The 13,787-nt window shown below is 42.6% G+C and overlaps 1 protein-coding gene across 8 annotated transcripts in view; it reads right to left on the reverse strand.

Annotated features, from left to right (window-relative positions):
• ARHGEF5 (Rho guanine nucleotide exchange factor 5) overlaps positions 1 to 13,787 on the reverse strand; it is a 35,410-nt gene that overhangs the window by 17,671 nt on the left and 3,952 nt on the right. Inside the window, exons 1-2 of one of the 8 annotated variants that reach the window (XM_084508961.1) lie at positions 2,334 to 3,949; positions 618 to 1,500 (exon numbers count right to left, since the gene is read on the reverse strand). The exons of 3 other annotated variants lie outside the window; for them this stretch is intronic. In XM_084508961.1, the coding sequence (XP_084365087.1) occupies positions 618 to 626 (9 nt within the window). In that variant the 5' untranslated portion in view covers positions 627 to 1,500; positions 2,334 to 3,949. Of the gene's footprint in view, positions 1 to 617; positions 1,831 to 2,333; positions 3,950 to 6,647; positions 6,809 to 13,162; positions 13,273 to 13,787 lie in introns of those variants that run through there. 4 more of the 8 variants (XM_084508959.1, XM_084508964.1, XM_084508960.1 and 1 more) reach the window with 4 other exon arrangements.

Genomic DNA, 13,787 nt, shown 5'->3' on the forward strand with positions numbered 1-13,787 from the left:
AGCTTCAATGTTCTCCTCCTTCATCCTGTCATGCTTTCCAGACATGAATGTATAATCCTGCATCTTTTGGTCAAAGAAACCATCTCACATTTCTCCAGGTAAAAGCCCACTAGCTGTGCCTAGCAGCTGAGTAGCTCTAAAGCCTGGCTCTGGAGAGTTTGCAGAGTTCATGAAATATTTATTTATTTATTTTTTCTTACTCAAAATAGACAACCAAATCTATACACTTTTTCTTTCCCTGATATTCTTACTTTCCCTACAATTTTAAGATTAGTTTTATTTATTTATTTTCCAGAATTTCAACTGCTGGTGGGCAGGGAGGGGGGGGACAATAATTTAAACAAGGGAGACTCATAAACAGAGAAAGGAACATCTCTACATTGAAGCAGCAACCTTTGAGATCAACATAATTTCATTGTGCTAATCCCACACAGAAAGTAAAAGCCACATGGGCATGACTATGTCTTGATTATTTGTCCCATCCAGTCCTATGGTCAAGGCATGCCTGACCTGAAAGGTAGTTTAGCGGAAATTTTCCCCTATGTCAGGTGAAACAGAACTTGCTCTGAAATCAATGAATCCACACTCTGACATTAGAACTGAAACATTATATATACCTTAATCATAGAATATCCCGAGTTGGAAGGGACCCACAAGGATCACAGAATGGCCGAGGTTAGAAGCGACCTCTGAAGATCATCTAGTCTAACCCCGCCACCGAGCAGGATCATCACGTTGCGCAGGATGTCATCCAGGTGGGTTTTGAATATCTCCAGAGAAGGAGACTCCACAACCTCTCTGTGCAGCCTGTCCCAGTGCTGTCACCCTCACAGTAAGGAAGTGCCCTTCCATATTCAGCTGGAACCTCCTGTGCTTCAGTTTGTGTCCGTTGCCTCTCATCCTGTCTGTGGCCACAACTGAACAGAGACCAGCTCCATCCTCTTGACAACCTCCCCTAAGACACTTATACATATTGATGAGGTCTCCCTTCAGTATTCTCTTTTCCAGGCAAAACAGGCCCAATTCTCTCAGCCTGTCCTCCTACAACAAGTGCTCCAGTCCTCTAATCATCTTTGTAGCCCTCCTCTGGGCTCACTGCAGCAGCCCCATGTCCTTCTTTTACTGGGGAGCCCAGAACTGGACACAATACTCCAGTGAGGCCTCACCAGGACTCTGCAGAGGGGCAGGATCACCTCCCTTGACCTGCTGGCAACATTTTTCCAAATGCACCCCAGGATACCGTTGACCTTCTTGACCACAAGGGCACATTGCTGACTCAAGTCCAACTCCTGGTTCCACAAAGAGCCACCCAAAAATCAGACCATATGTCCGAGAGTGTTGTACAAATGCTTCTTGAACTCCATCAAGCTTTGTGCTATGACCAATTGCTTGGGGAGCCTGTTCCAGTACCCAATCACCCTCTTGGTGAAGAACCTTTTCCTAATGTTCAGCCTGAACCTCTCCTGAGGCAGTTGCATGGGGATGTTCATCATCTTAAAGCTTAGAAAAATGGACGAATAATTGAGTTCGCTAGTTATTTCTCCCCTCTCCCCCCAAAACCAGGCCAAAACAGGATTATTCAGCATTTTGGATTTTTTAAAATTGAGAGTAGGTGTAAATATTTACAATTTCAACAAACAGTATGTTTCAAAGGGATATGTCATTTCAGAAAGTTCCCAGAGGACTTCTGCCATATCTTACTGCTCTCAGTGCTGATAAATCATTTTTTAATACTATTGCACATGAATACTGTAAGGAAGACATTCCAGCAAATAAATGTAAGGTCAGGAAAGCAGCAAGGTCATAAACTTGTAAGAGGTCACCTTGTCCCAGGCAGGATCAATTTTACCTAAGTTACCCCCAAGAGATATGCGTACGTCCCCTCCTTAAAAAAAAAAGGCTAGATGGTCATGGCAGATTATTCATGCTACACTGTTCTTAGCCCTTCCTGCTATGTAACTCAAGTGTCACTTACCATACTATGTAACTCAAGTGTCACTGCTTACCATACCTAATACAGACTTATAAAAAATGGGCTCCCCAGGAGCAGACAGACTGTTTAGGGAGATTGGTGGTCCTAGACACAGGCTGATGGCTAAGGAAAGTTTACTACTAATAAACTTTTATGGGATGGTCTAGAAAGGTCTGAATAGCAAGATCCTCAAACTCAAGCCCACACTTTTTTTTAAGAGGAAGAACAACTGTTGCTCAGTCATTTATTACAGTTATAAACACTACATTTCCTTGTATCATGCTCAAAGACCCAGCTTCCACTTCTCTGGCTCTGTTGGCAAGGGATCTGGACAGGTGAAAGGATGAGTTTAAAGTTGTACCTGGCACAGTTCCATGATGATACTGGGAGACAGCTGGGTAGAGGGAGGTGCAGAGCGTATCAACACTGGAAGCTGCCAAGTGAGATCTGTTTCATCATATTACTGCCAGGTGTTTTGCACACCTCAGGGAAAAGAAGAGAGACGCTTTGGGAAGTGACTTAGAAGGGACAGGCAAACTTTCTAGATACACAGTGGACGGGGCCCTGTGCATCTGGTGAGGGAAACAGTTAAGTTTCTGCTTGAAGGCTGGTGCGCTGTAGTGAAAGACATGTCTCTGCAATAAGGATTTCATAGAGATGGAGAGAAAATAATACAAGCCTGTACAACCCCTACCCCAGTACAATGCTGACCATACCTGTAGCAGTCACACAGAGCAAAGCTACATACCAGTAGTTACTTCAGAAATGCCTATGGAGCACTGACAACTTATGCTCCAACTACAAGCCAGCTTGGTTCTCTACCAGAGATGGCCCAGGCGACTCCCAGGAGCTGGGCTGGCTAACATAAACTTTCAATTAATTTATGCAAACAGTGCAAAGCAATACAGGTGATGCTGGGTGCAAACTGGAATGTGGAGAGGGTGCAAGAAACTGCACACCAGTGTGAAAACAAAGGGCTAGTACTTGGTTGTACTGCAGCAGGGAGCACACAATTTGAGAGGGGAAGGGTGAAGAAGGTGTCCAACTAAACAAAATGGGAGAGCAGTGAAAGCACTAGTGAACAAAGCAAATCCAACAGATTTCCCAGACTAAAGAAAACCCTGTTAGTATCACACTTCCTTTTAGCATGGGTCAATTCACCTGGACAGGGATGACAAACTCTTCTGGTTTTAAATAGAAAGTACCTCATCCTCCTTCCCCGCCTCCTCCACCAAACAAAAAAAGGAGAAATGACAAGTACTATCAAGCACAGACAAGCCCTTCAGTTAGACAGGAAACAAAGTGCAATACCTCCACAGAATTAAGTAGAGCGCTAATCCTAAGAAAACCCAGAGTTAGACAAGCCCAGAGACCCTCCTCCTGCCAAACCAGGGACGAGCCCAGCCTTCCATACCCTCCTTGCCTTCCCCTGGTGGAGGAGCTGGGTGCGCTCCCCTGCTGGCTCCCCCCACCATGGGCCCCAGCGGCTGCGCTAGGGCAGAGCAGTGGGAGCACAAGGCATACACACCCATGCTGTTGTAAACACCCTCCCGGCTGAGAAAGCCCTGCCCTGCAATTACAGGCCTCTCGACTGGAGCTGCACCAACACGCGCTGCCAGTTGGGTTGTGTGCTAGGCCCATCGGAGGCCCCAAGCCCTGCTGTGTCTCCTTTAGGGTGGCTGGAGACCCTGAAGGGTGGTGGCTGGGTGCTTGGGCTGTCACACAGTTCAGATACATTTCCAAAGGAGTCAGGATGACAGAGTGATGAGCAGAGATGACTGCTCAGAGTCTGCCTTCTTCCACATAAAATCCAGAGCTACCTGCGTTGGAAAACTGCCACCAGAGCTGCCACCTCTACCTGGAGGCCACACCATCCTTCCATTTGGTCAGGCGCTCATGAGAGGACTCACTACAGCACCCAGGGCTGGGCTAGCACAAAGCCTGCCCCACCACAAGGCTCTACTTTTATTGTGCAGTTCCCCAGGAAGGCACCCATATAGCCACTCCATGTCATGCACTGATGAGTTTTCTCCGCTCAATTCCCCCATCGTGTATGAGAGGCCCTACTGCACATGTGCCTTGGGGTGGGGGAAGCATGCCAGGCCACCACTCTCAGTTCTATCACTGAACAGCCTGTTAAGAGAGGTGAAGTAGTGGGGTCAAAACTCCTGAGCTCAGGAGAAGATTACACAGGGTGCACTAGAGATAAGAATGAAGGAGGAAAATAACATTACTTAGAGGTGGTTTTAAGGGTATGAAGAGCTGGCTTGGAGCTTGTCAGAGGAAGGAACATAAAGAATAAGAGAGGTAATACAATAAGCATGAAGCAAAATAATGTAGAGTTTACTGCTGTGCTAAAAAAGCCTACATGCTATAAGTACCCTGGAAAATAGCTGCCACCTCTATGTTTTGGGCAGAGGGTTAAAAAATGAACCTGTCAATGGTATCTGATCTCCTGGAAAATACATCTGAGCTGCTGCTGAACTTCAGTGAAGTGAATAAGACTTCCCTGGCACACAGATGCAAAGAGGTTGCTGACTTTTAACACTCCCAGTAGCATCTCACAATTTTCCACTACTAGTAATCATACTCAAGATACACTGAGCATATTAATTATCAAATGATTCACTAACTGACAGAAGAAGGATACTCATCATACATTTCTGGCCACTTAAACTAATTATAATACTTAGTGTTAAATCAAAAAAATACCAAAGAAATAAAATTAGTAGTACAAAATTTCACCTCAGAAATAGCTGCTGAACATTTGCCAAACAGTGAATGAAGCCCACAGCTTGGATTAAACACTGTATTTCTCAGGGAGGCAACAAAAATGGTTCAGTCTTAAGATAAATGGGGCCACCTGTATATCAGGAAAATTGGTTCATTTTAAGCAGAGCTTAAGTTTTATATTCATAAAAGCAATGGATAAGCTTTGATGTTTTGCAGTCTTCTAGTACAGGAACAGCATGCAATGCTCACTGCTGTAGCTTAGAATGACAGTTGATACTACTGGACTGATAGAGGAAGAATTCCCCCAGTGAAAGGAATGTACAGAGTCACTGCTGGCTGCTCTATGCAGGACTCTACAAACTTCGGGGATAGACAGACAACTGACATAAACATCTGGAGCCAAAAGGAAGCACAGACATCTGAGATGTATGCTATGATATACAGTCTTGTCTGCTAGAGGCACGCTACATCCACTCCTGGACATAAGGTTTGCTACAAGCTAGAGTAGTTCCCAGTTTCTCTTTAAACTAAGTAATTCAGGATGTAGATGGTAGAGATTCTCCAGCTAGCTGCAGAAATTTCAGTCTTTTACTGTGCTATGGAAACATGAGCCAGAATCCCACGCTGCTGTTTTTGAGTCTCAGATTAAAGAATGCTAATGTTTGCACCAAACCATTTTGACAGATGCAAATGCCATTAAAATATCAAAGGATCTGGAAACACACTTGAAAGCTTGGCCTTGCCCAGACTGCTCAGTGGAACCATTGCTGAGCACAGCTATTGTCATGTTACCTGTATGAGTCCTGAGCACAGTTAAGCTATACGGACAGATAAGGATGAACAATATTCAGCAGACTGAACTGAACAAACTGTCCTCCCCTGCAGAAAGGTCCTCCTAAGTTATCCCATCTGATGTTCTTGGCGAACACTTGATATACCCTCTTTAACAGCTGGATCAAGTTCCATCTAGAAAACAGTAAGATTTCTTCTTTCTAGTAGCAATAGCTGTCAGATCCCTACAGAATGGAAAATACAAAGTTGAAACATTTTAGCAGTACAGGAGGACTGTAATCTATACAGCAAAACACACCCTGCCATGAAGGTACTGGTTAAATACTTTTGTCTCAATATAAGTGAAGCATATCCCATGCAACGGAAACAGTTCCTAGTAATAGCAACAAAACTGCACTGGTACCTCAGACCACACTGACAACTACCAGCACAAATTCATCACCCACGGCTGGCATACCTACAGTAAAAACCTGTGCAGGTATCTGGCTTCAACACTGGTAGTACCATCAACTGACAATATGAATAAAATATTGTGGTACCAACATATCACGAGATAGCAACTAAAAGAATTAAAAAAAATAATAATCTTGAACTCATTTGCCCTCATTTTGTGCCTTCAGAATGCATGCTTCCAGATGTTTCCAGCCTTAGTTCACCACAGCATTTTTAGTTATCTTACGAGTCCAGTAATGAGATTGGTGAAAAAAATGTGGAAAAAAAATCTTATGAGGCTTGAATCATAATCAAAAATATTTTGTAATATTGCAATAATGGCATGGCTTTGTACTGAAAGCTGCAGCTAAAGAGAAAAGAAGTCCATCCAAAGGGGATATAGAGATGTGTGTGGGGAAAACAGGTTTTCATAAACCCCTCCCCTAAACTTGCTTTTCAGGGAATGAACTATTGTTTCCTGGAAATTAAATCGGTGAACTTAGATCGAAGAAGCACAGTGAGACGTGTTTGCTATTGAGAGCAAAAACTATTAGATATAAATAAAAAGCTATAAGTAATGTAAATGTGGGAAAGCACCAGTGAGGACCCCTTCGCTCTCCCAGTGGAAAAATAGCTTCACACACCCAAAGCCACAGGAATTGTGTGGGTGCTGAATAGGAAGGTACTAATGCAAACACATGGAAAACTTCTTACTCACAGCGTAATGCCTGCATGTCCAACTGGCAAAGGTTTATTGTGTGTATCACAATATTTTCTGTTTTTCATATGGTCCCACTTCCTAGAATCATGTGGTTATGTGAGAATTTTGGCTTACAATTAAGAAAAATATATGTCTGGCCTTTATGGGTGTGGAAAGACCTGAAAAAAAAAACACACATATGGCTTAAAAAATTAGATCTTGCTGTATGGGTTTATCTCAGTCTTTTAAGACAACATGTTAAACCTTAATTCCTGACTAATCAGAGCAAGAACAAGTCCCCCCTTCCCCTCTAAACTGATTACTGTTTTTCAGCAGTTCACACCAAAGACAGTGAACTCATTTGCAAAGTACTTCAATCTGATCCAGTGAACTATGTATACCAGACTGGCAGTAAAATATGCTGTGGTATACCTGGGTTAACAGAGATGAATAATTAAATTCATCAGACCAAATTTAGGTATTTGCAGATTTTCTGTAGCATTCTTGTATTTACAGTCCAGTCCTAAGATGCTGTAGAGCTCCTTTAATTCCTTCTGCTGTTGCTAACTGTACAGACTAGTCAACACCAGCTGGAGTCAGGTCCTAATAAATTTAGATTAGGACTTGACGTGACACCCTGAAATCCAGAACAGATTAAGAAGCAAGAGGAGGGAAAAGGTAAAAATACCTAGTTCCCAGTCAGATCGACCCCCTGAAGTAGCTGTACATGCAGATATACAAGCCTCAGCAGCAACTGTGAGGCATGGATAGGAACAAGTGGCTAGGTGAGGGCCTGGAGAGTTGGAAAGCAGAAACCTGGACCCCAAAACTCAAGTTATAGTGAAACCACACCCAGGATCTACAAGCAAGTCCCAAATGCTCCATCATAGCCGTCTTGCTGAACATGACTGCTAAGTGCTCAAAACTAAGGAACAGGTGTACAATAGGGAGTGGACAAAAATTAAAAGTATGGGAGCATGGAAGTTTTACATTTCCACTGTTCTCCCTCTGCTAGCAATGTTTTTTTTTTTGCTAGTTTCATGTTTGAAGCATGCAACATATGAAGCCAGACAGATCTAATCAGATTTACAACCATTTTCAAAGGAGCAGTTATTTTAGACTTCAACATTTCTTTATCTTCTTGTTGCTGCATATTGTACCCCCTGGACCCAAACATAGCTCTTTCTCTCCTCAATAAAGGACTACATCTAAATGAATATTGTGTGGAAGGTAGATCAACTCAAAGGAGCCCCCTGCGAGCACTGTGAAAAACAAGGAACAGCAACAACAACAAAAAAAGATGCTAGGAAAAGTCCTGCAAACTTCCTCAAACCCCTGCAAAGTCTAGCATGGAAACCTTCCATTTGGAAAGAGAGAGGGAAGGCAATTTTTGTGGAGTTTTCTTTCAAAATGAACAGGAAAAAGTTATATTAAGCAGCGTTTTAAATGGTATAAATGATATACATCAGTGTTATGAAATGCTTTTTATAACTATTTTCACCAATTACCATTACCTTACTTCAAAATTTATAGTAGTAATTACAGCTCACAATGCTTTGGTTAAAATTTAGCATTAGCTTCTAGTATTTTAATTAATGCAGCATGGTATAAAAAACAAAAACTGTAGAGCCTCACAGGTACAACTTTAAAAATGAGGAATACCGTGACCAGATCGACAATGCTGATGATCTGTTTCAGCAATATTTCCCCTTGTTTGTCAATTAACAAAAAATACCCCCACACGCTTTCACATGCAGCACAACTCCAACTCTATATTATTTTACAGCACAGAATTTATACAAGCTTAGAAATATCACTAGCTTCTCTATCATGTACTAATTACAGTATTTTTCCTACTTTAATAATTAAGAGTTTCAACAAATAAGAACAATTGCAGATTCTTCCCTCATTTACATTTTTCTGCATAAGAATGAGGGGGCAGGGTCTGTTTTACATCATCACCTTTCAAGATCTCCTATAATAGTACGCTTTTACAACTCCATGGCTCTTCAGGTATTATCAGAACAACTAAAATCCTCAGGTGGCCTTTTGGCAAACTTTTCGACTCTTGACTGGCCTCCAGTCTCTTTCCTTAGCCTCGTGGCACATAGAACTGCCTCTTTCTCCTCCCAGGCCACACCCAATCAAAAGGAGATACAGAGGAGTAAAATGAGTACTGTGCCTTAAATTCACCCCAAGCTCATGACTTCAGTATGCCAGCGAGAAATTAGAACATAAGACAATTCACTTCCTAACAGTCATCATGACTAATGGTGTAATAGTCTTGATATGATTTCCTCTAGCTCTTTTATGACACGATCACACAATAATGTCAAACTAAGGAATGCAAACTCCTTGATATGCTTGCATACACCAACCTACGCAAGCGTGCATACTATATTCTAATTGGGGTACTGCATACTTTAGTATGAATGAGGAACTTCCCCTGGGAAGTTACAGGCAGCAGTTAAATGAAATCAAAGATTCAGCTCACTGCCTTTCCCATTACCTGCAACACGCTTTGATCAGCAGGGCATAAATAAACACATAAACATCCCATCTCTCCCAAGTTCAATTAGATACAGCAGAGTTCAGCTTCACAGGCAGCTTTCAGTCATGACTCCTGACAATGCCCACCAGACTCACGTACACAAGTTTATCAAACTTGGCACATGGCAAACTGCTTTGCTGCACGTAGGAGTCACTAAAGGCAATAGCAAAGTGTGCAGTTAGGTATGATTATTCGAGTTTGGGAAAGCTAAGAACTACAGGGGTGCTTGATGGGGGAAGGATTGGGAGGGTACAAGAAAAGAGGGTGGGGGAGTCCATGAACTGTGCTGATGAGGGAGGGAGGAGTCAGAGCTCTCTTCCCAAAGGCACTCCCATACTGAAAAAGGGTCTTCCATCTTTCCTCTGCCAGACTTGGTGAACCTGGCTTTAAGCACGAATCTTTGATAACTGTTACTGAACCCAACACCTGCCCTCTCCCATACGTCACAGCAGACTGGCCAGGCAGGGGCACAAGGCAAGCAATTTTTGCAAGGTCCCCTCCCAGCAGGGCACAATGAAGACAACCGAAGACAAGACAAGGGAGGTTTGCCCTTGCAGTGGGCTTAGCAAGAGGCCAAGGCAGCAGTCCTTGCTTAGGAGGGGCTGCAAAGCAGGACAGGGGGGTTTAACAACCCCAGTCCTACGGGTGTTTCACAGGTAATGGCTTTGTCTTTGCTTGATGTCAGATTCAGCAGAGCTAACAATTGTATCTGGCTATGACTCCCTGCCACGGGGCTGAAGAACAGTGACATGTCATGATGTGGCAAATCAATCCTGTCACTCTTATACACAAGAGGTATGACAGGTCATTGTAGGTCTGCGCTCAAGAAACAATCATGGTAGAGAAGGTGTGATCACAGCTGTACCTACAGCAGGAATTATCAGCATTACTATTTTTGTCTGAAATAAGGGAACACCCTGCACTCCAAACGTTTGTATACTCCTACTCTGCTAGCATTTACCCTAACAGAAGGTGATAAAGATGCACCTATAAGACTGCTGTTTCAAGTTGGGCCTCTGCTAACAGTCACAGCTCGTGAATGATTGTAGTCACGCAGAAATTTCAAGCTAATGGGTCCACAAAGAATGACTGTGAACACCAGTAACATAATACAGGCTGAAACAAAAATGTGTACATTAGGATAGCAAGACCTCTCCCTCCTGCAGTTCCCCACTGCTGCCATTCATTAAAGAAAGGATCTACAAATGGCTTAAATGATAAGCAATTTTTTCAAGGCAAGGAAGCACCTTTACTCCTGGACCTCCTCCTGCATGAATCCGAATTCTGGCTCTTTGGCTAGCAGTTTCTGCTTGTCTGAGGGTCATCTCTGTAGCCGAGGTAACAGTAACCCCTCCTACCTCAAGACATACTCTGAGGGTTAGTCAGTGAACATCTGCTCAGAGCACCCAACATGCAAAGCCCTGTTAGAAACTACGGATCTGACTGCAACTATAAGAAAAGTCTTACTCAAACAATCCCTTCACGAATAAAAGTGCACTAACTGTCCATACTGTTCCTTCACTGTGTCTTTTGCCTCCGAGTTCTTCAAGATACAAGACATGTTCCTAAAATATTTTCCTTTTGTGCTGCAGAAATGCTTAGTACACACAACAGATACAATTTTCACACATGGTGTACCAAATTAGTTGTTTCAGCTCATTCTTCTGGATCACTGTTAGCTTTGTATCACAGCTGTGCTATACCCATCTCACAGCCCAGTCAATGAAAGAACCTGCTCCACAACCTTACATATGTCAGGTATCCACAGTTGCCTATTTCTCAGCATGTCCACATTCACATGAGTCCTTTTCTATAATTCCGACAATTTTATGAACTTAGGACACATGGCATCAGACATTTCTTCCTATATAAGCCCAAAGCAAGTATCTCCACCAAACTGTTCTTGAAAACCAAATCTTTACAACAAGTGCTTGAAATTAGGTGCATAGGTCAGGCCTTACCTATCCACACACTAATTTATTTATTTTTAAAATCTCTTGTTCAAGACAAAGGAAGTTTGGGTGGTTGTTTTTTTTAGCCTTCTGCTTTAGGAACTTTCAGGTTACTCTTACGTCCCATTTCAAGCCTTCCCCTACAATCAAGACAGCTAGAGGATTTCTTGGATGAAAAAATAAAACAAAACACCACCAAAATCCAACGCTTCCCCTTCCACTGTTACTCTCACAGTCTGTTAATTCTGAAACTGTGGTTTTAAGAAGCCCACAGACAGAATTACTTGCGATAAAAAGAAAAAAAAAAAAAGTTGGCAACATTGAAATTGTTCAATCAGGCTATGCTTATCTAACTGTTTCTGAATGGATCCAGGTGCTTAATTTTAGGAACCTGTTCTTAAACTCTTGACTCAGGATTACTGCTTACCTTCAGCACAAAATTGCAATTCTACCAGGTACTCTGACAACTATTCCAAGACAGCATATTACTGAAATAATAATATATATTGGAGAGTTCTTCTGTGTCATAACACTGTTTACAAACTGGAGAAATTCAGCTTTATTTTCAGTATTACATGGGATAACAAAGTAAAAACAAGCAAACAGAACACAGCTGATACTTTTGCACATGTTTGCCTCAACACTTCTGTATTTGGCTCCTACATCCGTTAGTACCACTTCCCCACCCAAAAAATGCACTTTGTTCACTCTTTTCCATTGTCACAATCAAACTTTGAGTAATGCTGCCTTTTAAATCAACTTATAAAATGAAACATACTAGTAAAACATATTTTTCAGGGCAGAATTGCCTTGCTGAACTTGAGATTTCTATTAATGACAGTTTTCAGTGCACATGCGATCCATTAAATCTACCACTTTCTTGTTAAGCTTTTTTCCTTAAAGCTATTTTGCTATGACTATTAAAGAGCTAGATTTGTTCCATTTTCCCACTTTTACACTCCAATGTGTATTCTCATGCCTTTGATATCACTATTATTATACACTTAGCACCCAAACAGGAAAACATGATGCTGCATATAGAACTAAGGGAAAGGCCTCTAATATGTCAGATAATGCCCACTGGGCAACTCAGCTGCCGTTTTTCCACACACGCAGCCACAATTTTAGGCAGCTTTTTATGGCCGGACTCTCCCTTGTGACTTGTCACAGCACACACTATGGTGACATAATTGGCATGCCTAGCCTTGCTCTTCCAGCAAAAGACACAGTCATTGCTCCAACTTACATGTATGTTCAAGTTGCTCATGCTCTTTTCCCTGCACCTCTCAAGAAGGAAACAGCTTGTTTTACTCACTGTGCAGAACAATAAGGTGGATGACACAAGGAATGCCAGAGGAAGGCCGCCTTCCCTGATGGCACAGGACAGACAGATGGATACGAGCCCCGTAGCAAGACAGCAGAAGTACCCACAGTTGAGGAAGAGAGTGACAGTGCAGTAATGTATTCCCTGCCATTCAACACAGGGCCAGATAGACAGTGTTAAAAAGGCACTGGGTGGCTTGGGGAGGCCATGTACCAGTCTCTCTAGATCACTTGTGCTTTTACGAAAATACAGAAACCCACAATTTACTATCAAAATAGTACTCCCACTTTTCACCTGTCTTCCCACAACATCCTCTCTCTGTCCACCACGTGCTTTTCACAACATAGGATCCTAAAAGGGCTGTGCACTGTACTGCAGCCTTCTCAGTGCTACCCCCCTCTCCCCAGTCCGCTGCCCATCCTGAGCCTCTTCTTGCCTACATCTGAAACATACTTTTTCAAGAGAAAACACCTTTCCTTGGGGAGATGCAGAAAGGGAGAGAGAAATGTTTTGCTAAAAAGACCCATCAGATCCATCAGCTAGAGTGTACTTAGGCTTAAGCCTGAAATACTTCCATGTGCAAAGCAAGTTACAGAAAAATAGATGCAGAGAGGCAGCAGACAACAGGAAGATTTACTTGAGCCATGTACAATACCAACAATCAGGACCTAAGCCTTGTTGTTCTGAATATTGTGCAGTGAGACACCTTCCCTCTCCTGCAGGGCTGGAACATCTGTTCTTCTGTAAATCCAGAGGCGAAACAGACACACGCCACACCTTCTCAACTTTGCTGCTATGCAATCTGACAGTCCTCACCTGTAAACACAGATAGTGATCTCTGAGCGCTTTAGAAAGGAAGCTGGTTCAAATGTTGCAGCTAGATTACATTTCACAGGGTTAGAGTTACCCTCAGACACCTGCACTATGGAATATCTACAGTACAATTTGTGTGTACAAACAGCAGCCTAGGCTTAACCCATGCCAGAAGGATTTTGCTTACAGCCCAGTCCCACTAAAGACATAGCTGTGGCATCAGAGCTTTGCTAGACACCAGCATGACTGGAACATCCTTCCTTCTCCTGTGAAATGAAGCATACCAGAAAAAGTGTACTCTTACTGGTGTACCCTTACAAAGTTTCCACTAGCACCTCCTGGCAGGGCAGGAAAATGTAACAAAGATGTAAGGGTCTAGTTAAAAAATATGCTATTCAAAGAACATTTGCGGGCACTTTTGATCATCAGACCTGTCATTTTTTTGTGAATATAAAAGGTATATACTATAAAACTTACATACACTGATTTTTTGTAGCTTCTCAGCAATGCTGAGGGCA

Source organism: Aythya ferina (assembly GCF_964211825.1).
Source record: "Aythya ferina genome assembly, chromosome: 1".
Lineage (NCBI taxonomy): Eukaryota > Metazoa > Chordata > Aves > Anseriformes > Anatidae > Aythya > Aythya ferina.